The 24,935-nt window shown below is 50.4% G+C and overlaps 2 protein-coding genes and 2 pseudogenes across 5 annotated transcripts; all 4 read right to left on the bottom strand.

Annotated features, from left to right (window-relative positions):
- Positions 1–24: 24 nt before the first annotated feature.
- UFSP1 (UFM1 specific peptidase 1) lies at positions 25–1,060 on the bottom strand. Its single transcript, XM_037054874.1, has one exon. The coding sequence runs from the start codon at positions 605–607 to the stop codon at positions 197–199; it is 411 nt and encodes a 136-aa protein (XP_036910769.1). The 5' UTR covers positions 608–1,060; the 3' UTR covers positions 25–196.
- Positions 1,061–1,233: 173 nt separating this feature from the next.
- Positions 1,234–6,966, bottom strand: ACHE (acetylcholinesterase (Yt blood group)). 4 transcript variants are annotated; one of them, XM_037054873.1, is made up of 5 exons: positions 6,866–6,966; positions 4,194–5,286; positions 3,371–3,855; positions 2,438–2,607; positions 1,234–1,588 (listed from the first exon to the last, which is right to left on the bottom strand). In XM_037054873.1, the coding sequence occupies exons 2-5, from the start codon at positions 5,259–5,261 to the stop codon at positions 1,467–1,469; spliced, it is 1,845 nt and encodes a 614-aa protein (XP_036910768.1). In that variant the 5' UTR covers positions 5,262–5,286; positions 6,866–6,966; the 3' UTR covers positions 1,234–1,466. The 4 variants fall into 4 exon arrangements, with proteins under 4 accessions (XP_036910768.1, XP_036910766.1, XP_036910767.1 ...); XM_037054871.1 differs by having other exon boundaries at positions 4,194–5,283; XM_037054872.1 differs by lacking the exon at positions 6,866–6,966 and adding an exon at positions 5,579–5,662 and having other exon boundaries at positions 4,194–5,283.
- Positions 6,967–10,635: 3,669 nt separating this feature from the next.
- LOC118992769 (AP-3 complex subunit sigma-1-like) lies at positions 10,636–11,937 on the bottom strand (annotated as a pseudogene).
- A 4,796-nt stretch (positions 11,938–16,733) lies between these two features.
- LOC118992768 (tropomyosin alpha-3 chain-like) lies at positions 16,734–17,528 on the bottom strand (annotated as a pseudogene).
- Positions 17,529–24,935: the final 7,407 nt, after the last annotated feature.

Raw genomic sequence — 24,935 nt, 5'->3', positions numbered from 1 at the left:
TCCCAAATATTGGCCGTACAGTGGTTAAGCTGGGCCTTGCAATTTTATTGATGCCAATGGTTCCAGGCTCTACTGGGGCTTCCTGGAGACCTAACATTGGGCATTATCTAAGCCCCTGCCTTTTGAGAGTAGGTAGGTGAGTGTGTGGGACCAGAGTCTCAGTTCCAGGGACTTTGCCTCAGTCCTGGAGGTGCAGCTATTTTTCAGAGTTATGGGTGGTCCAACACAGGTTATAGAAGGAGTTTGGGTCAAAAGTTGTGTTCACCTCCTGCCAGCTCACCCACCCAGCAGCCTGTAGTTCACTGGGGTTTTTTGGAGCACCCCAGCAGTGAGGGTCCAATACTAGGACATAGGCTTCCATGCCTGGCCCCAGGCAGACTCCCAGCAAGGCTTTGGACCGCGCATCTGCATCCCCCCCAACCATTACAGGCCCCCCACCTCCTATGAAGTGGGAGTAAAGCCTCTCCAGTTCCCCCTGAAGCCCAGCTCCACGGGGAACGTGACAAAGGCGCCCCTGGGGCCCTCTGAAGTGGTCGAGACAGAGATTGGCCTCTACGCAGCCGATCCAGTTCCGGGAGCCCCGAAACCCAGGGGGCTTGTCGCCCATGTCCTCCAGTGCTGCCTGCACGTCCACCAACCCGGGTACGCCCGCAGTTTGTCCGTCTGGCCACGAGCATAGCGTCTGTAGGGTGCGGTATCCGCAACCCCAGCCCCGGTCGTCCAGGCCGTCGCAGCCGTAGTGATAGTAGAGGTAGTGGCCCGAAAGGATGGCCAAGCGAACGGGGCCATGGCCGGGTGGGGCAAGGCCCAGGTGGACATCTTTTAGCAGCTCCAGGGCGGTCGGAGGGAGCAGAGGTGGTTCAGGTAGGGCAATGTTGAGTCTGGCGGTGTGGGGCCAATTCCAGGGGGAACTCGGGCTCCGGCACTTACTCTCGGCCTCGGGTCTTGGGCTAGCTGCGGGAAGGAGGGGCAGGCGGGCTCTGGCGACAACCTCTCCCGGCACGGGGAAGCAATGGAGACCAAGTCGACCCACAGGGTTCCCACAATGCACCCCGCGCCTGCGCCGCCCTTACTGCGCAGACTCGAGTTCTGCCTCCCGGGGGCAGTAGCGGGCGCCCTGTATCCCACCTCTAACTGAGCGAGGCCGAGGGCTTCAGGGACCACCTCTCCATTCCCTCAGCCCTAGTGGTTAGGCATTCTGCCAATCCCCGGCTTCCCAACTGCGCACACGCCTTTGGCTGTAACAGTTTATTGGCAGCCCAGAGGGGCGAAGGCACCGTGGGGTAGGGGCTCGGCCGAGACATGCAGAAGACGCAGAAGACTGGGAGCCCCGGGAAAGGGAGGGAATCAGGGCGGGCAAGGTCTAGGGCTCCTCTGTTATATCCCAGCCCTTAGATAAATAGTATATACAGCTAGGGGACTGGGAGGGGCGGGCGGGGTGGTGGAACGTGGGGGTCCGGCCTGGGTCACAGGTCTGAGCAGCGATCCTGCTTGCTGTAATGGTCAAACTGGTTCTTCCAGTGCACCATGTAGGAGCTCCAGCGGTGGAACTCGGCCTTCCACTGGCGCTCTGCCTCATCCAGCGTGTCTGTGGCCCCGGGCGCCCGGCGAGGAGGTGGGAGGAAGACATGGGGAAGGCCAGGGAATGGACATGGGTAGGGGGCATGAGTGCAGGAGGACACAAGGAGTAAGTAGGGGGCCAAGTGGGTGGTGGAAAGAGGATCAGAATGTCGGAGACAAAAGACCGGGGAAGATGAAGACAGAGGGAGACCAGAGAAAGATGGCAGGAATGAGGATGGAGGGGTAGAAAATGACCGGTAGACAGGAGCACGGAAGGGATCAGGAGGGTGGAGCATCCATGGATCGATGGCGGGGGCGGAAAAAGAGACAGAAATGGTTGACGGTTATAGCCCCACTGGGAGATGCTATCTAGCCCCAGGTCTTCTCTCTCCCCCAACACCAGGCTCAGGCTCTAAGGAATAATTTTATAAAGAAACAACTGGCTTTTTCATTTGCATTTAAACAAAAGCGTGTGGGTCCCTGAGATGGGTCGTAGGTCACCACTCCCCTTGTCCAGTTTGAGGTTTTCTGAGGGAGGGCGAGGGCGCTGGGTCGGAGATCCCTGAGTGGGGCCCTTCCCCATGGTCCGACTACTCATTAGAGGAGGGGCCCAGTGAGGCCGGAGGAGGGGAAGAGTCTGTGGTCACAGCCACGGGAGGCTGGAGAAGAGGAGAAAGAAAAGGAGGGGTAGGGGGAGGCCGGGCCTGGGCCTCGGGGCAGCCTCCCCGTGGGCGGGGCCTGGGCAGGTGCTGGGAGCCTCCGAGGCTGGTGGGGAGAAGAGAGGGGTTATACACCCCGCCGGCTTCCATTACCCACTCTCTCTCCGCGCCCCACTTCTCCCCCCCTGCTCCGCCCCTGCTCACTGGCCCCTGCGTACCGGTGGCACTGAGCAATTTGGGTAGGAAGCCGTTCCAGAAGGCACAGGCCTGGGCGCGCAGCCCCCGCCGCACCTCCAGAGGCTGCAGGTTGAGGCTCACGTACTGCTGCGCTTTCCCCGTGTACGGAGGCCACTGCGGGGCTTTGGGATCCTGGGGGTCATTGGGGTCCCTGTGGAAGGAAAGGGAAGGCTCAGCCTCACGCAAGCCCGACTTGCCCTGGGGTTGGGGGATGGAGATGGAGAGGAGGAGGAGGAGGCAGCCTGCTTCCAGACCTCATGCCCTCTTTGCTCCGAGGAGAGCCCCATCCCTTCCCTCCCAACACCGCTTTAATCCTTCTTTCTCTTCTCCAGTATCCCTCAACATCTAGAGTCTTCCCCTTCCTCCTGTCCGCTTTTTGTCTCTCCCTTTCCTTCAATTTTCCTGCTCCATCGTTGTCTTTGTTTCTCTCATTTAAAAAATTCATGATTTATCGAGCCCTTAGAGTGTAACAAGGCCCAGTCCTATCTCTACAGACATCATATTTGCTTTGAACAACACCCATGTGATATTGGATTTATTGTCCCCTTCTTCAGACAGGTAAAATGTGTGCACTCGTGCACCACAGCTAATGAAATCACCACTGATCCAACTGATCCAGCTCTGCAGTTCACACTCTTAACTACTACGGTAACTCCTCTGTCTCTCCCGTTCAGCTCTTCTTGCCTGCCTCGGTTGCTGTCCTTGTCTTTTCAGGATCTGCCACCCCACTTCCTCCTTCCTTCCTCACCCATTCTCCTAGGTCATTCTCTCTCTCCCCTTTTGTCTCCTCTCCTCTGTGAACTTCCCCTTCTCTTTCTAGCCCTTCTTGTCTGTCTCTGCTTGTCTTCCACTTCTCTCTCTGTCCCCCTGCCTCCCTAGCTCCCAGAGGCCATCCTCCCCTCCTCACTGCTGACCCTGTGCGGGCGAAGTTGGACCAGTATTTCATCAGTCGCTGGGCAAAGGCTCTCTCCTCGATGGTGTAGTTTAGCGAGGGTTCCAAGGGGAGCCCAAAGATGAACTCAATCTCGTAGCCGTGGGGCACCCCCATCCAGAGGGGCCAGGAGAGCGTAGACGCACGATGTTCAAAGATGTAGGCATAGACCCGAGCACCCTGGGCGGCCAGTCGCCCAGCCAGTTGGGCCACAGGGCACACGACATTGTGGTCACCCACCACGTTGCTCATGGCCTCTCTCAGGCGTGCTGGGTCCTCAGGGTTCAGCCAGTCTGTGTAATGCAGCACCACAGCCTCGGCAGCCAGGTCACTTGCCTGGGGGACCCCGACCCGCACCCCAGCCAGGAACTGTGCCCGGCTGATGAGAGACTCGTTGTCTTTGCTGAAGCCTGGGGCCCCGTAAACCAGAAAATAGGAGCCCTCATCCTTCACCACACCCACCAGCACCTGAGGGAACAGGGGGAAGTAATGGGAATGGGTGGAGGTAGGGGCAGACACAGACAGACACACAGACAAAAAACCAGAGAGATGAACAGTTACAGATGCAGAACCACAGAGGAAGAGAGTATGAGATTGGGGAACAGGTGGAAAGAAGGAAAAAATAGACCCGTATTTTCTTTTCTCTCTGTCTCACTGGCCACCCCAGGATCAAGCCCTCAAGGAAGAGATGCCTGGGCCTTTGGGAATGGGTCTTATGGATCCCTCATGCCTGGGTCCCCAGAGGGAGGGTGGGTGGGAGAACAAGCCTAGAGGAACCAGTTCCACCCACTCCAGCCATTAGTCACCTGCAGGCCCTGGAAGTCTCCAGCATTGATGAGGGCCTCGGGGGTGTCACTGAGGAAGTCTCCGTCTATCACAGGCACAAAAGAGAAGCGGAAGACGCTTTCCTGAGGCAGCACATGCCACTCGTGGTCCACCAGGTCCTGAGCTGGCCGTGTCCGCAGGCAGGCGACCAACTCTGTGTCATTGCTACCAGCCCCACCTGGGGGACAGCCTACAAGGCGGGCCAGTAGTGTGGCCCTTCGGCGGGCCTCTCCCGTGCCCACCGTAGCCCATGGCCCATTGGGTGCACCGCTCTGCAGCACAGCCCTGTGGAACAAGCTCCGGCTGGGTGGGGACAGAAGGTGCATGCCCACAGAGGCAGCACCTGCACTCTCCCCAAACAGAGTCACTGACATTGGGTCCCCCCCGAAGGCTGCTACATTCTCCTGTACCCACTGCAGAGCCAGCCTCTGGTCCAGGAGACCCACATTGCCTGGGGCCTCCCTACTCCCTGGCAGGGCCAGGAAGCCAAAGGCTCCCACCCGGTAGTTCATGGATACCAGCACAGTCCCCTCTGCTTGGGCCAGGAAGCGGCCATCATACACATCCAGGGAGGAGGCCCCACTGTAGAAGCCACCCCCATAGATCCAGACGAGGACAGGGGCGGGGGATGCAGGCCGAGGGTATGGTGTCCATACGTTGAGGTACAAGCAGTTCTCACTCAGCTCACGGTTGGGGTTCCACATCTCGATGCCCTCAAAGCCAGGGTACAGGGTGTCCACGTATTGGTAGCAGACACTTTGGAAGGCTGTGGCATCCAGCACCCCTGACCAGGGCCGCTTGGGCTCCGGTGGCAGGAAGCGACGGGGGCCCACGGGTGGTTCTGCGAAGGGGATGCCCAGAAAAGCAGAGACAGGGCCCCCAGGGGCCATTAGGCGGATGCCCCGAAGATGGCCCCCACGCACTGTCACCAGCAGCTCTGGGTCCTCCGGGTGCTCAGCTTCTGCCCCTCCTCCCAGGAGGAAGAGGAGGAGGAGAAAAAGTGGGGACGCTGGGAAGAGAGTGTGCAGGGGACAGCATGGGGGCCTCATGGCTACCAAGGCAGGCGGGCAGCTGCTGGGAGAAAGAAAGGCAGAGGATGAAGGCCTGAGGCTGCTAGGAAGGAGATTAGGTAACGCTCCTGCTGGAGGGTTATCTCTAAGCTTCAGAGAAGGTGGGGCAGGCTGGCAAAGAGGAAGCGAGAAATGGAGGAAGGGAGACAGACCAACAGAGACAAGGACACAGGCAGAGAAGCGAGAGGGGTCAGTGATCAGGCACACATACACCCAGACGGACGAATGTAAGGAACAGAGATGAGACCTTCCAAACAATACCCTCCCCTGCCCCACAGAGGACCCACTACCCTCACCTCCTTCCCCCAGCTGGGTGGACTGGTTTGGGCCCAGTGCGAGCAGTGCGGGTACCCGCACCAGAGGCCGCAGTCCACGTACTGGCCACAAGACAGGGGCGGGGCCCTCGCTGACGCGAGGCGGATGGGGGCGCTTGCGGTGGCGTGAAGGCTCAGCCGCTTCTGCCGCTGGCCAGGGCCGGGGCCCTGGAGGGTGGGTTGGGCATTCAGGGTGTGGGAACCGCAAGTTCTGGGGCACCCCAAATCCTGCCTACTCCACATTCTACCCGCCCAGCCCGCCTCATCCACTGCCTGGCACAGCGCGCTGGTTCCCTTGGGTGCCTGTCAGTTGCGCACCCCTGTCGTCTAGCCCCAGCGAGCGGATTCGCCAGCCTTGGACCCCAGGACTCCAGTTCTCAGTCTGTCCGATGCTGTTGTGCATGCTTCCGCCAGCGGGGGGCACTAGAGACCAAGAAAATATCGGCGCTCCGGGCCCAGAGTAAAGAAGCCGGGAACTTAGGGCGGGGGTCTAGGCGCTTGCGGACACTGCAGAGGGGTCTGACGAGCGAACCGGGACGCCTGTGTTTTCGGAGCTCCGGAGATCCCCCACTGCAGGGCGGGGGCGCTATTTTGGGGCAGCAGCTGCTGTGGTTCCGGCATCTCCAGCCAAAGGATCAAAATTCCCCGGGTCGGAACTCCCCCCTCTCGCGGCGGTCACCCAGCCGCCGGCGTCCTGAGATAGGGTGGTGATGGTGCTGAGATTAACTAGGAAACTCGAGTGGGGCTAATTATAACTCGGGGCTTCCGCTGAGCCTCCCCTTCCCTCCAAATAGAGACGGAATCCCCGCGGGAGGGGGATGCCTGGGCCTGGCGGGGCGCTTACGCTGGGCGCTTGCAGGGGCCCCTGCGCTCGGGTCTCGGGACTGGGGTGGGGTCGAGGGAAATGGCAGCCGGACGCCAGGAACCTGCGTGGACCGGGTTCCGCCCCAATCAGGGGCCGTCTTATAGTGGCCCCAGACCTGAGGACCAGCGGGCTAGGGGCGCTCGGGGGTCCCCACAGGAAACCGAGAGCAAAGGCAGCAGCCAGCCGTTCGGGGTGCCGGCTCCCTACGCAGGCAACAGTAAGTCTCCAGCGGCGAGCGAAGAGTTAAGGATGAGAGTGGGGTGGCGGGGGGCGTCGCTGGGCAGGCCCGGGGGCGCAGTGGGCGTCAGGTTTGGGGGCCTGGATCCCTCCGGGAGCGCACTGTGCCCCGGACGCTGAAGGGGCCGAAGGCTGGGGGAGGGTCCCGGGCGGGGCGGGAGACTCACCTGAGGCGGCCAAGCGGGGCCGGGCCGGGCCGCGCCGGGAGCTGGAGGCGGCCGATGTTCCCCGGCGCCGGCTGAGCAGACTCTGACAGCCGCCGCCTCCGGCCCCCCGCACACACCCCCTCCGGCCCCGCACCGCGCCCCCGCCTCCGCCCACTGTCTCCGCCCCCTCCCCTCCCCACCGCCGGGAGCTGCCACCTCCTATCCCTCTTCTTTCTTGGGAGCTGAGACCCACAGACCCCGAGACCCTGACGGAGCCCTGACAGACGCCGACAGACGTCCAGACACACCGTGACCCGCACTACCAAAAGACCCGCAGTGACGGAGCAGAGTCCCACAAGACCTACAGATGAACAGAAACCCGAGGAAACAGACACACGCAGACGGACTGTCTCATGCAGTGACAGCCACAAACACAGTGAGACATTGACAGACGGATGGACACTCTAGGACAGGGTGACAGCCTCGGTCGGCGCTGGGGGACGAATAAATGAGCATCCCTGGCCACAACACAGCAGGGATGGCAGGGGCGGGGGGAGGACCGACATGTGAAAATGTGGCTGGAGGAAGTGAAAGCGTTCCTCAGAGGAACGGGCGGTAGTGCTGGAGAAAAGGTGACACGCGACACTCTTGGGGACGAAGGCGCAGCTGTGGAAATGAAGATGTGGACACGAGATCATGAGTGGAAATGAAGGGGACCCCCATAAAGGAGACGGGAGGGGGGGAGAAGTGACTTGTGGATACTCCAGATGGAAGGCCAAAGTGGTGGCACGCAAAAGGGTGCGGTGCGAGGCTGCCCTCCGCTGCAGCAGTAGAAACTTCCGGAACCCCGGCGGGTGGGTTTGCGCTGGTTTCCTGACGGGTGACCTCGGACTTTCGTCAACAGGGGCCTGTAGGTATGACATCACTATGCCAGGCTCTTATTGGCCGCTGGGACGGGCAGGTGGGAGCGGCCTGGCCAGGGGACCCCTAGACTGTTCGGAGGGGCCGGAGCTGCACCGACCACGTCCAGCCCTAGGGGATCACCCTTGGGAAAGTGTGGCCGCGAAGGCGTCTCACGCTCGGGGTGAGGGCGGAAAAGTGTGAGGCGGTGCCCGCACAATTGCGCTGCGCGAAGATGCCATACTCTCTCTGGGTGGCCCTCTCCGGAACCCGAGGCCGACTGCTCGGAGACTCGCTGGACCGGGCGAGCGTTCTAGCGTGCGCGCGCGCGAGCGACGGTGCGGGGCGCCGCGTGGGGCGGCCGCGCGCGCTCACGTTCACTCAGCCGCCTAACACCCCACGGAGTCCCTGGGTCGCGCCTGCAGCTGTGAGGGGCCGAAGGCACCGGATCTGGGGTCTCAGGAGTGTCATGGGATCCTCACGAATCGAGAAATGTGCCCCTCCCTGGGCTGCGCGGTCCTAGTTCTCCTAACTGGCGCTCCCCACCCCCAAAGCTCGCCTGTGCGCCCCCCGGGAACTGACCTCCGCAGGGCCGGGGACCCTCGCTAAATCTGGTCCATTAGAGGGCGGTGGCCGCCAGGTGGCGCCGAAGGCAGCCGCTCCGGCCTCGAGGACTGGGTTGGAATGCAGAGATTAAGCCCCACGTCATCTCTTCCCACCTTCTGGCTTTCCGGGTTCTAGTCTCCAGGCACCCTAAATCCCCCGCAGGGACACCGAGATTCCCTGCGTCCTGCCTGCAGCGTCCTGGACCTACTGGTTGAGGCCTCCCCAGTGGTCAGACCATATCCCTAGTCATTAGGGTTGTGAATAGAGACAGGAGACAGAAAAATGGACAGCCGGTTGCAGTTGCTGGAGAGAAGGATATGAGGCAGGTTTCCCAGTGAGGTAATTATGAATTATTAGAATGATACAAATCAACTATGAATAAATGAGCAGAGGCTTGCTCCAGGCCTAAGGCTGTGGAAATTTTTGGCCTGTAAAGGCCCTGACAGCGATGGGGGCTTGCCTCCCTGCTGTTCTCCAAAAAGGACTGTCCCATGCAAGTGTCTCACCTGACTTCTCTAATCCAGCGTCCCGAGGCCTGTACCACAAAGACAGAAGGAAGAGACAACTTATAGCCCCGGGTTATCGTGAACTAGTGATGCCTTAGACAGTAGAAGGTAAAAGGACAGGGCGTGTTCTAGGAGCTGGCCGGGCAGAGACTGCCTCAGAGAGGTCAGTGCTGAAAGCCTGGATCTGCCTCTGGAGTCAAAGACAGGATACCTGTGGTGATCTGGAATCTCTCAGGAAGGCACGTCATACATGCATCTGGGGGGTGTTAAGTGGATTTAGCCAGAAAGTGTCCAGATACGTCTGCAGAGGCTGGAGTGGAGAGCAAAACCAAGGGCAGTTCCTGCCTGCCTGGGAATGGCATCAGTGAGGCAGTGAGGGATCCATGGGAGGTAAGGGCAAGGGGGGTTGTGAAGAGTTCTTTTTTTTTTTTTTTTTTTTGTGAAGAGTTCTGAAATCAGTCAGAACTTTACTCCTTTCAGGGGTGGGGACTATGGAGAGTTAGTCAGCAGGAGAGGGAAGAGGAAGTAGAGTTTTCAAAGATGCTGGAGAATCTGAGGCAAGAAGGGATGCAGCCGTTAATGTCAATACCCCCTCCCCCCTCCCCAAGCCTGGGGAGATGGGAAGAAGGGCAGGCAGGCCTAGTACGGGAAGGGATGTAAGGAGGGTTATGGGGGGTGGGTTGGAATCCAAGGAGGGTGTCTTACTTCTGGAGCCCCTGATGTACGTCTCCATACCCTGGGTCAGGGAGGGGTCAGTTGAATGTTCACTTGCATGAATCTGCAAGATGTCATGGAGTGCTAGGGCATGCAGGCCCTTTGCCTCTAAGGTGGGTGTTGCAGAAGGAGACCCGGGTCTCTACAGCTGTAAGTAGCTCTGGGAGATGTGCCCATGGGCCATGTGTGTGTCCTCAGCCTGCAGTGTGTCCCGGGATTGTGAGGATGGAGACCATGCAGGTTGTGTTTCCATCTCAGGGAGGTTTTAAAAAATTGTTTTTAATGTATATTTATTTTTAAAACAGTGACGAAATATACCTTTATTTACTTTGTTGAGTCAGAGGGTTGTAAAACTTTTCCTTATCAGGAAAACAGAAAGGTGCTTTAGAAGTCCAGTTACCTTGGAGCTTATTTAAACAGAGAAAAACATCAGAATGTTTTCAGGCAATACATTCTTGGCTCTTTAAATAACAATTGTGACAAATAACAGAAAGAATTCAGGAATATTGCACTTGTGATCTGTACAAAACGCCAACATTTGGGGTTGTACATAATTTAAAGAAACGTCTCAAACATTAAAAAAAATTCTGTTACAGTCAATACAGAGAGGCATGCCTTAAGGGGCCATAGGAATGCAGTTTATTATTATTTTTTTTAATTTTAGAGAGAGGGGAAGGGAGGGAGAAAGAGAGGGAGAGAAACATCGACTGGCTGCTTTCCGTACCCGGAACCTGCAATGACCCAGGCACGTGTCCTGACTGGGGAATTGAACCAGTGACCTTTTGGTTTGCTGGACTGCCCAATCGACTGAGCTACACTGGCCAGGGCCATTGGAATGTGGTTCAGAAAATAAAGGAAAAAATCCCACTGGAACTACTCAATTTCTTAAAAAATCGCTGAGTAAGGAAAGCAATACTGAACCGCCACCCCGATTGTAGATGGCTTCTCCACAGTACCTTGACTTAAATCCAAGAGCAAAAGTTAACGCTCTCTTTATTTTTGGTAAACAACTGCGTGGCAAACGTAGATGACCTTTCCCCCTGGATTTTACCTTGGCTTGGCCTTTTAAATGTTTTCTTTAAAAGAGGATGGGTCTGGCACTTTTATACTGATGTCACCAAATATTTCTTGGGATCTCAAGAAGATTCACATTCTTTACAGCTGACGCAACATGGGCTGGAGCTCCCATTAGACCAGCCTCCGATTTCTCCAGTTAATGCATTGGTGTGTGTCATAGTTCCACTCATGTTCCACTCATGTTCCACTCAAGTTCCACTCCAGTACCATTCCCCCATGACCACCTCCGCAGGGATATTGTGAACCTTGTGTACATGGAACATTAAATCCAGTACACAGACATTTTCAAAACACTTGCCTAATGTTTATTTATACAAGTACTTGAATGATATCTCCAATGCCATGTTCACTGTCTGAAAAATCCACACAGAAGACAAAATATAACATTGCATAATGCCTATCAGTTTGTTGTCATATTCTCCAATTAATAATCCAATAAATTACAAACACTTGCACCTCTTTTGGATACCGAATGGAATGCATCCCTCATGCTTTGCTGCTGTGTATCTTCGCCGTAAAGCTGGTGGAACTGGGAGAGCTGTGGCTTCCTGTGGTTGCTGAAGATGAGGATCACCTTGATTATAGCCAGGTGCTGGGGGCCAGGGTGGAGGGCGGGTGCTCAGCCTCGCCTCGGGACCTCACTGGTGAGCCTCCTTCTCAGAGGGCTTTTTGATGAGCAGGGACCACCCCAGAGAGCCTGGAAAAAGGGTGCAGGTGTTGGGAGATCCACAGGGCCTTGGAGTAAGCCCTGGACTGGATTCTTGGGTTATGGTCCAGTGCTCCAAGTGAGGCCTCTGGAAAGTCACACTACTTGTCTGGGCCTCAGTTTCCCCATGTGGAAAATGATGGATTGCACTTATGTCAGAATTATGGGGACCACTTAGGCTGCTTCACTTGGTGTTAGGTCGAGTCCTTACGTCTGCGTTCTTAGCAAGTCAGCAGGGCAGTCCCATGAGGGTGCTCTGAGGACCACCTGAGGAGAAATGCTGGACTAGGTGCCCCCACAGTCAGTCCCAACGGCTGACAACAAGCTGTGTGGGTCATCAGGAGGTGCTTTGGGCAGTCAGCCAGAGCAAGAACTGACAGGGACACCTCTGGTCATGAAGGGAGATAGACAAGGATTTGAGCTTGTATTTGCAAATGGACAGAACTTCCAGGAACAATTCCTCTTTTACCACCCTTAGTCAACACGGGGCCTTGACTCATCTGCCGAGCGATGGCACCTTTCCCGAGGAGGTCCGACATAATAACCTCCCTCGTGTCCTCTGTGACGCTGCCCTCTACAGCCATCGCTACGGGGATGTCCTTGACTCTCCCATTTCTTCCTTCACCATGTCTGTTTATCCAGGAATTAGTCTTGATTCTCCCACCAGGTCTGCCAGCTCAGGGAACGCTTCTGCTGCACGTGCATGTCTGTGTCTTAGTGCTGCCAACACGGGGACGCCCACTTCTCTGGCAGCCCTTGCCCCACCTCTGCCACCAAAAGGCCTTCTCATCCCTGCCGTTCATTGGTTAGGATTTAGTTCAACTATGTGGTACAGAAAACCAAACAATGATGGAAACATGCTTTTCTCCTACATAAAGGAGACCTGGAAGTAGGCCAGGTACAATTGGCAGGGTGTCCTGGAGGCCAGAGACCAGGTTCCTTTACACGGAATTGTGTTCCTCAACCTTCATGAAGCTTCAGTTTCATGGTGTAATGGAGTTGCTAGAGCATCAGCCGTACCAGCTGCATTCCAGCCCGCAGGAAGGAGGAAGGACTGAAGGAGGGCATTGCTCCTCCCTTTAAAGATGTTCTTTGGAAATCATACACACAGCCCTTCATTTACATCCCACTGGCCAGAACTTAATCCTCAACTCGTAATTGGCTGTGCAGGAGATTTCAGAGGTGTAGTTTTTGTTCTGGATGACTTGGTACTTATCTAAAGTTTTGCTGTCCCAATACTAAGGAAGAAGAGAGAGAGCAGGTACTGGGGCTAGCCCTTGCTTGAGGCCACTGCCTCAAGCTATTGAGTGAGTGGGGTTGTTAACCTGCAGAGTTGGGAGCTTGAGCCAGGCCAGAGACTTTCCTCCCTTCTCCCTACACCTTCCTGTAACGCCTTCTGAAGCCTGGCCTAAGGTACATCCTTTTACATGATTCCTCCTTGGATTCATCCATCCTGTTTTTACCTTTTTGCTTTTGCTAGTTTTGAGCATTTCACACCGTTTTTAGCCTGTCTCTGGATAGGCTAATTTTATTTTCACAATTCCATTAAACATTTAACCAGTTTACAGTATTCCTCATGCAGTTCCTTCTGCTTATTCTCACCTCCTTTCTAGCAGGAGGTAGGGTGGAGTGGGTTTCATATCCTGTACACTGAATGGATTATGGACATTGCTACCCTTCTGAGGTTGATTTCTGTCCATAAATTATAATGGTTCTGAAAGGAGTGAAATGTATAATTTAATTCACCAGGGGTACATTTTGCCTTGTGTTACCATTTATCAGCCCTGGTGTCAGAACCCTGGAGGAATTCAAGTTCCTGGAGTATGACTCAACTCCCAACTGACAAGGTCCCTCGTGTGCAGACCCACTGCCTGTGCAGATTCTGGCTCCAGCCCACCCTGATGCTGGTTTTGGTTTACATATTAGCAGCTCATCTTGCATGACCTATTGGGGACAGCTAGGTTGCACCAGGTACTATCTACTATATCGGACACTCTAGGAGCTCCTGAAAATGTCTCCAGCTGTTTCTGCAGGTATCAGCCAGCCAATGAAGGCATTCCAAAGCAGAGGTTCCTTGGATGAACCTGGCTGTGATTCTAGGGACAACAGACATCGTACACAGGAGTGTGCAGAAGCGGGCAGGGCTTGCCTGGGCCTCCCCCACCTTCACTGGATACAGTGCAGGCTGGCTGCAAGGCTGGCTACATGGCCAACAGTTCTGTGGACAGCTGGAGCCCCAGGTCAATGTCTACAACGTTGGGGAAACCGGAGTGAGTTAGTGAGTAGTCAGATCCAGTGTTACTTTCATGTTAGCGTTTACTGGGGGCTTGTTTGCCAGGCACTGGCCTGAATACTTTGCTAAAAAACATCACCCCAGCTCTGGCAGCTCAGTTGGTTGGAATGTCGTCCAGTACACCAAAAGTTTGCTGGTTTCATTCCCGGTCAGGATACACACCTAGGTTGTGAGTTCTATCCCCACTTGGGGTGCATAAGGGAGGCAACCAATCAATGTTTCTCTCTCATGTTGATATTTCTCTCTCTCCCTCCCACTCTCCCCCTTCTTCTTTCTCTAAAACCAGTAAATATATCCTCAGGTGATGGTTAAAAAAATTGTCCCATTTAACTTCTGATTACAGTGTTCCAGGGGGCACGCCCTATTCTTATAATTGAACAGTTGGGAAACAGAAATTGAAGTGCAGAGTGATTAAGCTTTTGTTTACTTTTATCAGCTGGTAAGTGGAGGCCTTGGACTTCGGATGAGAACTCTGACCTGCACTGGTGTTGGTGTGCTACAGAGCCACGCACCTGTTCTGTGGCTTCCAGAAAATGAACTAGAGTCCAAGAAAAGAAAGGCAGTGGGGCAGGCCCCTTTTGTGAGTTTCTGGGGACAGCGTCCTACCTGCCTCCCACTCTCCCCCACTCCCTTCCCCACTTCCGTTCCTCCCCACTCCATTTTTCTCTCTATTCTTCTCTCCGTCTCAGGCCTCACTTGGCGATTCTGCCTGTCAGATCTTCCAGACATCTTGGACCATGAAAACAGGTCTAGGTGGCAGATGCCTGGGTATTGCTCCAGCATTCTGAAGGGGGAAGGCAGATGAAGAATACCCAACTCTGGGGGAGAAGAAGGGCAGGTAATGGTTTCTGCAGTTCTCAGGGACCTTTCCTCCTCTCCACTTGGGAACCTCACACCTCCACCTCACTCCCACACTCTGACAGCTCTCCTGAATGCAGGACCGGCATGTTCAGCCAGGCGAGGGCCGGAGGGTGTGGGGTGCCCAGCCTCCACAGTGGTCAGAGTCTCTCCATTCCATCCTGAACCCCCAGGCCACCACAGTGGTCCCTCAGTTCCCAGTGTTATCTCTCTGACTCTTTCCTCACCATCCCCATCTCAGGGGCTACTTCTGAAGTCTCTTTACTCTGCTCAGACCACCTCCTTTCCTGGGGCTCCATGGTTTTCAGGGATTGAGATAAAAGGGAAAAGGGTGCCCCTTCCCCAGTTCCTTCTCTGTAGGCTGAAGGGCTCTTGGAAAAATGGGAAGGAGGGTCTGGCATCCTTAGGGACCCTGGAGTTCGAGGACAATGGAAAAATTTAGGTAGTGAGGGGCGAAGGGTGGGAGAAATGGGTGAAGGGGGTCACCCATTTTGCTTTATCAAAGCAGAATAAAACTCATTGATACAAAGAACAGATTGGTGGTTGCCAAAGGTGAGGGGTGAAAGGTGGGAGAAATGGGTGAAGGGGGTCAAGAGGTACAAACTTCTAGTTACAAGATAAACAGTCTTGTGGATGTAACCTGCTGCGCAGTGACTGTAGTTAATAATGTATCATGTATTTGAAAGTTGCTAAGAGAGTAAGTCTTAAAAGTTCTCATCACAAGAAAATAATTTGTAAGTCTGTGAGGTCATGGACATTAACTAGACTTATTGTGGTGGTCATTTCACAATATATACATATATTGAATCATTATGTTATATTATACACCTGAAACTAAGGTAATGTTATATGTCAACTATATAGCAATGAAAACAAAACAAAATAAACATGCTACAGGCCATTTAAATAACCCGGAAAAGCATACTGCTAATCCTGAAAGTATTTTTGAAGACATTAAATATATAGTGCTCATGAGGATAGGGTTGAACAATTTGTGTTTTTTAAATATAAATTTGTGAATGCTTTTGTATATTATAGATATTAACCTTTTATCTATCATTCACATTACAAATAATCTGCCCCCCCCATCTATTTTGTCTACTTTTTATTGTTTTGGCATTTTTCCTTTATACATAAAAGTTACTTTTTTATGTGGTAGGATATGTGGGATTTTATTTTTATAGCTTTTGAGTTTTGCATTTTGATCAAAGTAGTTTCTTCTTCAAGTTAAACACATAGTCTTATAAAGTTTCCTCCAGAATTTTTAGTTTTTTCCTTGTGTCTTTGATTTAGTTTGCTTTATATTTTAATGTTGTAAGATCTAACTTTATTTTCTGTTATGTGTGTAGTCAGTTGTGTTTTTAAATAAACAATTCATCTGAATTAAATTTCATCTTTGTTGTATATTCAAATAATTGGATTTACTTCTGGCTCTTCCATTGTTTCATGGATTTATTGCTTATTCTTATGGCAATACCATACTGTTTGGATTATAGTAGTGTTACAGTATATTTTTTCTTTCTTTGAAGGAGGCATGAGAGCAAATAACTGGTCGTTTCAACACAAGGTATGATCCAGTTTGTGAGCCATAGAGAAGGGGGTAGAGATGGGACAAGGATTCTGTCTCAGAGTTCTCACCATTTTGATTGGGCCACTTCTGATGAAAAAAAATAATTGCCCCCAAATACCTTAAAGTTAACACCTAAACATCACTTTTTTTTTTTTTTTTGCTAACTCCTCCTGGAATCACCTTTCTGGTTTGGCTCATACTCTGCACAAAGCAATGACTCCCCACAGTGGAGTCTTTCTCTGGGCTCTGTTTGGCTCTCAGTAAGGAAGGTCAATACTTCTGTCCCTCCCCTATGGAGAAGGCAATATGGATAAGGTCAAAAATTACCTTCTAAAAGTGAGAAAGGGATTAAATTGCTGCTTGAGAACTGTGGAATTATTTGGAATATTTTACAAATGGTTGCTACAACAACAAAGAAGGTAATTACAAAATGTGTATGTCACAACATGCTTTAAAGACACTTTGCATTGTGCTCACATTCTCTAAATGTTCCCAAAGGTGTTCAGACTTTATCCCAACCAGAATCTCTGGGGAGAGGCAGAGACAGATTGGCAAGAAAGACATTGCGGGGAGGGGATGGGGCAGAAGCAAAAGGAGAAAGCAGCCTTCCAGTTAAAGATCAGCCCTCAGTTTAAAGGTCAGCTTCTGCCCCTTGTTCCTCAGAGGGAGACAAGGTCAGAGGGAGAAGCAGTGGGAGGTGGGACTGGGTTGCTATACATCTCATTCTGGTCAAGCAGGGTCTGGTCCAGCATCCTTTGTGAATAGAGCCGTTCCTCTTCAATGCATTTCAGTTCATCTTCCAAATCATCAGCTGTCTGTTCCAGCTTGGCTACCAATCTCTCAGCAAACTCAGTGCAGGTCTCTGCCTCCTTGAGTTTATCAGTAAAAATCTTTATCTCTTCCTCTCATCTGTCTTCTTTTTGTGAGTACTTTTCTTCAGCAGCAGACACTTTGGGTTCTGCTCAGCCAGTCTGATCTGCTTATCCATCTCTCAGCAACAGGACGCTGCCAGCTCAGCTGATTCCTCTGTGCATTCCAGGTCCCCCTCAATAATCATCAGCTTATGAGCCACCTCTTCACACTTACTATCTGCCTCTTCTGCAGTGTGCTTAGCTTTTCTGAATTGAGTTTCCTGGGGTTTCATCTTTCCTTCATCTTTTAAAGCTCAGTTTTCAATAACTTTCATACCTCTCTCGCTCTTATCAGCAGCTTTCTCAGTTTCCTCCAGCTTTTGCAGGGCAGTGGCCAGGTGCTTCTGAGCATGGTCCAGCTCTTCTTTAACCAGCTGAATCCTATGGTTCAATGAGACCACCTCAGTCTTAGCTAGTTCCCGGGACATCTTCTCCTTCCACTTCCAGCTGGAGGAGCTGGGCCCTCTCCACTGCATCATTGGCCTGCTGATGCAGAACTTGGACCTTGCATTTCACCACCTCAATAGTGGTGATCCCTGCCATGGTGCCCACCCAGCTCCTGCTCGTGTTCAGTTTCTTGCCTTCTCTGCTTGGTGTTGTGGCCACTCCTCTCTGTTAGTAATCTTATTGAGGATTTCTTAGAAGTGACATTTTGCTTCTCTCTTGCTGCTTTCAAGATCCTTAGCTTGTCTTTGTCTTTTGAAAGTTTGACTATAATGTATCGTGGGTCTCCTTGAGTTCATCTTATTTGGAGTTTGTTGAGCTCCTTGGGTACTTATATTTATGTCCTTCATCAAATTTGGGAAGTTTTTGGTCAGTATTTCTTCATATATTCTCTCTGTCCCTCTCTTTTTTGGGGACTCCCACAATGTGATATTGGTCTGGTTGTTGATGTCCCACAGGCTTTTTTTTTCACTCTTTTTTTACTCCTGTTTTTTAGGCTCAATGATTTCCATTGTTCTGTTTCAAGTTGTAGATTCTTTCTTTTGCCTGCTCAATTTTGCCTTTGAATCCCTCTAGAAAAATTTTAAATTTCAGTTATTGTATTTTTCAATTTCAGAATTTCTTCTTGGTTTCTTATGCTTTCTATCTGTTTATTGATTTTTTCATTTAGTTTCATGCATCATCTTGACTCTCTCTCTATATCTTCCTTCTTCAGGGACAGTTTCTATTTATATTTTTTCTTTGAATGGACCACACTTTCCTGTTTCTTTGTATGCCTTGTGATTTTTTTGTTGAACACTGAACATTTGAATTTAATAATGTAGTAACTCTGGAAGTCAGATTTTCTTCCTTCCCCAGGGTTTGCTGTTTTTTTGTTGTTGTTATTGCTTATTGTGCATTTCTCCTTCCTTCCTTCCTTTCTTTCTTCCTTTTTTTCCCTTATTGTAGGGGGGGGGGTCTCTGTTCCAAGGATCAGCATGAGGTGTAAACTAAAGTCTTCTCAAGCCCTTTCTCATCCTTTCCCTGTGCATGTATGGTCACTTTCTGATTTTCCCCAGGAATGCAGTTGTTTTTGAATGTCCTAGTCTTTAATTTCTGATTCCTAAAAGGGGAAAAGCAAAAAAAAAAGGCAGGGAAAGAAAAGGGTACCAGCCCTTTAAATCCCCTGAAGGTGGGGGAGGGGCCTGCAAGAATTGGGAGAGGTACAGTAACAGTGGCTGTCTCTTTTCTTGCACCTTTGTGATCAGAAGCAGCAATTACTGATTAGAGCACAGACCCAAGATACAGGAATACGTGGTCCTTTTGCCTACCCTAGCTCCCACAAGCCATGGGCAAGCTGCTCCAGGAACACTGTGCACAACTGCTTGCCATGTGGCTGAGAGTGTGGGATGGGTAGCTGCTACTGTGCTAAAGCTGAAATTTACCAAAATTAACAGTGATTTTCTAACCTGGTCTTCCCCTAGAAGTTGCAAGCCCTCAACAGACTCCAGAGTTGCAAAAACAGTTACATCAGACAGATTCTACAAACGGAATTGTTATCTAGATGGGGGATAAATTCTTTGTGTCATACCCCACAAAATTCCTAGAATCCTCCTCTAAATTATTTTTTAATTACTTTCCAACACATAATACAGTCTCCAAGTTGTTAAAGATAAACAAAGCCAGACACTAGTTAAAGTGGTAAGGACAGATTTTTAATCAGTAATACACTATTGCAATAGGAAAAAGAGTTCAGCATGAACTGAACTCCACTTTGATTTGCAGAGGTAACTAGGCATTTAAAGAGAGAGTGAGGGAATAGGGAAGCAGGTAATCAGGGCCTCAGGAGAGTCAGGAAAGTGAAAAATTACAAAAAGGGGAAGTGGGGTTGGTCTATGTGAAACTCATCCAGGTTTGCTAAGTGATGTTTATTAACATCAGGCTCTTACTCTCTCCATAGGCTGGGACAGGGGCTCTACCATCAGATGTTGGCTGGAACAGTCAATTATTGTGGCAGTCTTGCGTCTTCTTAGACGAGCACTCACTTTAAGGAGGGCTAAGGTCATGCTAGAGAATGGCCTTGAACTGTTAGAAACTAAGTTAATGTTTGTTCAAGTCTTTTTTTTTAAAGATTTTATTTATTTATCTTTAGAGGGAAAGGGAAGGAGAGAAGGAGAGAAGTATCAATGTATGGTTGCCTCTCATGAGTCCCCTGCTGGAAACTAGCCTGCAACCCAGGCATGTGCCCTGACTGGGAATCGAACTGCGATCGTGTGGTTCGCAGGCCTGCGCTCAATCCACTGAGCTACACCAGCCAGGGCTTGCTTTCTAAATTTTGAATGTACTTATACTCATGTGTGTGTGCATGTTTATAGAAAATATATATTTGTATTTTAACAAAACTGTGTCTACTGGTTCCACTGAACAAGACATCTGAGGGTCTTTCCATATTGGTACCATTCTATTTGATTCAAACATAGTGTGACTTTCCATAGTCATTCTAGTTTCCTATTTGGGGTTATCTGGGTTGTTTTCAATTTATATCAGAAATGCAATAAACTGAACAGCAACAATCCTCATGAATGCCTCCTTGAAGTGTTTCTTGAACACAGAGATGGAATGATGGAATTACTGGGTCCTTGAGTGTGCATTTAAATCTTATTAGGTTTAAATTGCTTTTTCAAAGCAGCCCAACCTACTTACACTCCCACCAACTGGGTAAGGGTGTTTATTCTTCATACCTTTCCTAACACTGATTGGAATCAAACTTTCTGATACTTGCTAATTGCCTGGATCAAAACTAGTTATTTTGTTTCCACTGGCCATCTGTATTTCCTTTTCTGGGGCCCAGCCCAAATCCTCAAATAGTATAATGACTTCCCGATTGGATTCTGCATCGCTCTCATGGCCTTGGCCATGGGGTCACAGTTCCAGGGCTAATAGCAAGATGGAGGGAGGGAAGAGCAAGTGGCTGTGGGAGTGAAGGAGAGTGAGGTTCCGCCTTCTTCCTGTACAGCTGGAATTGAAACTAAGGGGAGGCTGTAAGAATTGGCCCCAGACTCCAGAGTCCAAAGTCTTGGCCAAGCTTATTCTCCATCCAGTTTTGCTAGTTCTTGGGGTGGGGGTGGGGGGCTAGGGTGGGAGGGGTGGGAAGGAGGCAGTGTCCTAGGAATTGCTCTGAGTATGTCAGCCAGGTGGAGATGGGGCTGGGGAGGATGTGTGTTGGTTCACCAGCAGCTCTCCCTTTCTGACTCCTCCTGGGCTCATCTTATCTTCTCCGTCACTTCTTACAATAAAATCAGAGATATAGGGAGAAGTGGGGTGAGGTGGGATAGTGCAAGAGAGAAGGAAGAGGCCATGTGATCCACCACCATGCTCAGCTGGGCAGTTGGAGCTGGGTCTGCTGCATATACTGTGGCTGCCTCCCTGCTGCTGTCCCCTGAGCTTGTGCCTACTCTGTCCCCAGCCCTCACCACAAGGGGCCCATGCAGCTACTTGGGCTCCTCAGCCTCCTATGGATGCTCAGGGCCTCCCTGGGGGCCACAGGTAAGGGGGTGAGGTCAGTAGGGCAGGGTTGAAGAGACCCTCCTGATGTTCTAAGCCAGGGAGGTTGGGGGAGGGTGTTAGCTCTCAGGCCACAGGGGAGGTTGGGGAAGGATTTCTTAGAGCTTCCCTGCAAGGAGAACTGAGGCAGGAGGAGGAGAGGGAAGTTGGGTCCAGCTGGTACTGCTCTCCACCAGCAGGTTGTAGAAGTCTGCACTTGAATCAAAAGGCAGGGGAATAACCTCTTTCCAGAAATCTGCTCTTCTCACTTTGACTAGTTTTCTGAGAACCCCTTCTCTTCTGTCAAACACAGGGGACCCAGTGTGTTCTGGGCACAGGTGTTGTTTGCAGGGCTCGGGTGGGGGATCTTGAAGTCTGATTTGTTCTCAATGGGTGCGTCTAAGACCAGCTGGTGTGGGACCCTGGGTCTTTTTTCTCCCACCTCTCAGGAACCCTGCAATTTATCTGCAATTACCTCCCCTATGCCTCTCAGTGTCTGCTCCTGACCCCCAATCCTAGTCCTTCCAGACCCAGAAGCCCACGCTCCATCTTCTCACTGCCCTCCAGGGCTACTGCTTTGATGAAGGGGCTCTAGCCCAGGAATCTTCATAACCTCCTTACTTCCCTGACACACATACAGTAAGCTGAGGTGGGCTAAGGGTAGAGGCAGAAACCAGAGCTCTCAGAGCAAAGATATTTGGGTGGGAGGTGAGAAGGAAGCTAACCCTAAGTGCTGACCAAGGTAGAGGTGTACATAGAAGTGATTTGCTTCCTTGCACAACCAAAAGAAGTATAACAACCAATATAAAAATAATAAACAACCAGAACTGCCAGAAAATCAAACTGCATGGAACTCTGACAACCAAGGAATTAAAGAAATATTTATCCAGACCAGTAAGAGGGGCGGAGATGGGCAGCTGGAAGGAGAGGACCACAGCAAGGCAGCAGACTGGATGGTGGGTGAGGTGGGGGCTGGCTGACTGAGAAAGTAAAGACTCAAAACCTCTAGCTATAAATTTCTACGGGGTTGCAAAGGTTGGAGAAACTCCCAGTTTCAGAGAGAGTTTGTTGGAGAGGTCCACAGGATCCCAGAATGTGCACAAACCCAACCAGCACCTGATTGGGAATCAGCACCTGAAAGGGCACAATCTGCTTGTGGGAAGGGAGGGAAGGGACGGAAAGTGGGGCTACAGCAGAGCCAGTTGGGTGGCATTGTTTCCTCTCTGACCCCTCCTCCACATACAGTGCCACAACACAGTGAAGTGCATTGCTTCACCATGACTATAATACCTAAGGCTCCACACCTTACAATATATAACAGGTGAGCTGAGACAAAGAAATACGGCCCAAATGAAAGGTTAGATCAAAACACCAGAAAAAGAACCAAGCAATGAGAAGATAGGCAACCTGTCAGGTGCAGAGTTCAAAACACTGGTAATCAGGATTCTCACAAAATAATTGCATTCAGTTGCAAAATGAAGGAAGAAATGAAGGCTACTCAAAGTGAGATAAAGGAAAATATACAGAAAACCAACAGTGAAGGAAAGGAAATCAGGACTCAAATCAACAATTTGGAACAAAAGGAAGAAATACACATCCAACTGGAACAGAAGAAACAGGAATTTTAAAAAATGAGGAGAGGCTTAGGAACCTCTGGGACAACTTTAAGCACTACAACATCTGAATCATAGGGATGTAAAAGAAGAGAGGGAAGAATAGGAAAATGAAAACTTATTTGCACAAACAATGAGGGAGAACTTCCCCAATCTGGCAAAGGAAATAGACTTCCAGGAAGTCCAGGGAACCCAGAGAGTCCCAAAGAAGTTGGACCCAAAGAGGAGCACACCAAGGTGCATCATAATTAAGTTAGCCAAGATTAAAAAAGAGAATCTCAAAAGCAGCTAGAGGAAAGAAGACAGTTACCTACAAAGGAATTCCCATAAGACTATCAGCTGATTTCTCAAAAGAAACCTTACAGGCAAGAAGGAGCTGGAAAGAAGTATTCAAAGTCATGAAAGGAAAGGACTTACATCTGAGATTACCTTATCTAGCAAAGCTATCATTTAGAGTGGAAGGGCAGATAAAGTGCCCCCTGGGGAAGGTAAAGTTAAAGGAGTTCATCATCACCAAGCCCTGATCACATGAGATGTTAAAGGGACTTATCTAAGAAATAGAAGGAGATCAACCCTAGGTGATGTGGCTCAGTGGATTGAGTGCCAGCCTACAAACCAAAGGGTAGTAGGTTCAATTCCCAGGCCTGGGTTGCAGGCTAGGTCCCCAGTAGGGGGTGTGCAAGAGGCAACCACACATTGATCTATCTCTCCCTTTCTTTCTCCTTCCCTTCCTCTTTCCCTGAAAATAGGTAATTAAAGTTTTAAAAATATTTCTAAGTAAAAGAAATAGAAGATCAAAAACAATGAACTGTAAAATGACAACAAACTCACATTTATTGACAACTAAACTTAAAAAACAAAAGCAAAAACTAAGCAAACAACTAGAACAGGAACAGAATCACAGAAATGGAGATCACGTGGGGGGTTATCACTGGGGAAGACTAGGGGGAAAATGGGAGAAAATGTACAGGGACTAAGAAGCATAAATAGTAGGTAGAAAATAGGGGGGGGTTAAGAATAATGTGGGAAATGGAGAAGTCAGAGAACTTATATGTACAGCCCGTGGACATGAACTAAGAGGGTGGGGAATGCTGATGAACTCCTTTAACTTTACCTTGCCCAGGAGGCACTTTATAAGATAGGGGGGTGAAGGGGATAGAGGGGACAAAAAATGGGACAACTCTAATAGCATTATCAATAAAATGTACTTTTAAAACGAGATCCCTCATCAGGCAGGCAGGCATGAGTCCTGGAGACCTTAAGGTTTACCTGTGAGTGTTAATAATAAAATAGATATACTTTCTATTACCTACTCTATTTCTCCCACTGGGTAAATTAGTTTACAAACATGAACCCCTCTATAAATGTCATCAATTTCACTTTACAAGTGTTAAGAGTGACAAACAAAGGTTTCCTAATGTTGTGAGTTAGTGGCAGAGAACACTCATGCAACTATAGCACTTGCCAGCAGAAAGTGCCTAGACTACCTGTCCACTCAGGGTTAGGGTTAGCTCCCTTTTTTAAAAAGTATATTTTATTGATTATCCTATTATGGTTGTCCTAATTTTTTTCTCCCCTTTCTCCCCCCTCCATCCTATACCCACCTCTACCCTCCAGTATTTCACACTCCCTTCCTTACTCATGTCAATGGGTCATACATATAAATTCTTTGGCTCCTCTATTTCCTATACCACTCTTAACTTTCCCATCTATTTTATGCCTACCACTTATGCTTCTTATTCCCTGTACATTTCCCCCCATTCTCTCTCCTGTCCCTCCCTGCTGGTAATCCTCCATATGGTCTTCATTTCTGTGATTCTGTTCCTGTTCTAGTTGTTTGCTTAGTGTTTGTATTTGTTTTTTAGGTTCAGTTGTTGATAGTTGTGAGTTTGTCATTTTACTGTTCATAGTTTTGATCTATTTCTTTAACATCTCACGTGATCAGGGCTTGGTGATGATGAACTCCTTTAACTTTACCTTCCCCAGGGGGCACTTTATATGCCCTTCCACTCTAAATGATAGCTTTGCTAGATAGGATAATCTCAGATGTAAGTCCTTTCCTTTCATGACTTTGAATACTTCTTTCCAGCTCCTTCTTGCCTGTAAGGTCTCTTTGGAGAAACCCACTGACAGTCTGATGGGAAGTCCTTTGTAGGTGACTGTCCCCTTATCTCTTGCTGCTTCTAGAATTCTCTCCTTCATTTTAATTTTGGCTAATGTAATTATGATGTGCCTTGGTGTGTTCCTTCTTGGGCCCAACTTCTTTGGGACTCTCTGAGCGCCCTGGATTTCCTGGAAGTCGATTTCCTTTGCCAGAGTGGGGAAGTTCACCTTTATTATTTGTTTAAATAAGCATTCCACTCGTGGCTGT

The sequence above is a fragment of the Sturnira hondurensis genome, unplaced genomic scaffold (assembly GCF_014824575.4).
Source record: "Sturnira hondurensis isolate 20B ecotype Veracruz unplaced genomic scaffold, ASM1482457v3 Scaffold0008380, whole genome shotgun sequence".
Taxonomy (NCBI): domain Eukaryota; kingdom Metazoa; phylum Chordata; class Mammalia; order Chiroptera; family Phyllostomidae; genus Sturnira; species Sturnira hondurensis.
This window is presented reverse-complemented; position numbering and strand designations above follow the sequence as displayed.

Bases quoted from the DNA above. Each gene is read 5' to 3' on its own strand.
- UFSP1 (XM_037054874.1), bottom strand. From the start codon at position 607: ATGGGCGACAAGCCCCCTGGGTTTCGGGGCTCCCGGAACTGGATCGGC.
- ACHE (XM_037054873.1), bottom strand. From the start codon at position 5,261: ATGAGGCCCCCATGCTGTCCCCTGCACACTCTCTTCCCAGCGTCCCCA. The intron at 2,608-3,370 runs GTCAGCAGTGAG...TTCCTTCCACAG, and splicing joins TCCAACTTCGCCCGCACAGG to GGACCCCAATGACCCCCAGG. The intron at 1,589-2,437 runs GTACGCAGGGGC...CCGGGGCCACAG, and splicing joins CAAATTGCTCAGTGCCACCG to ACACGCTGGATGAGGCAGAG.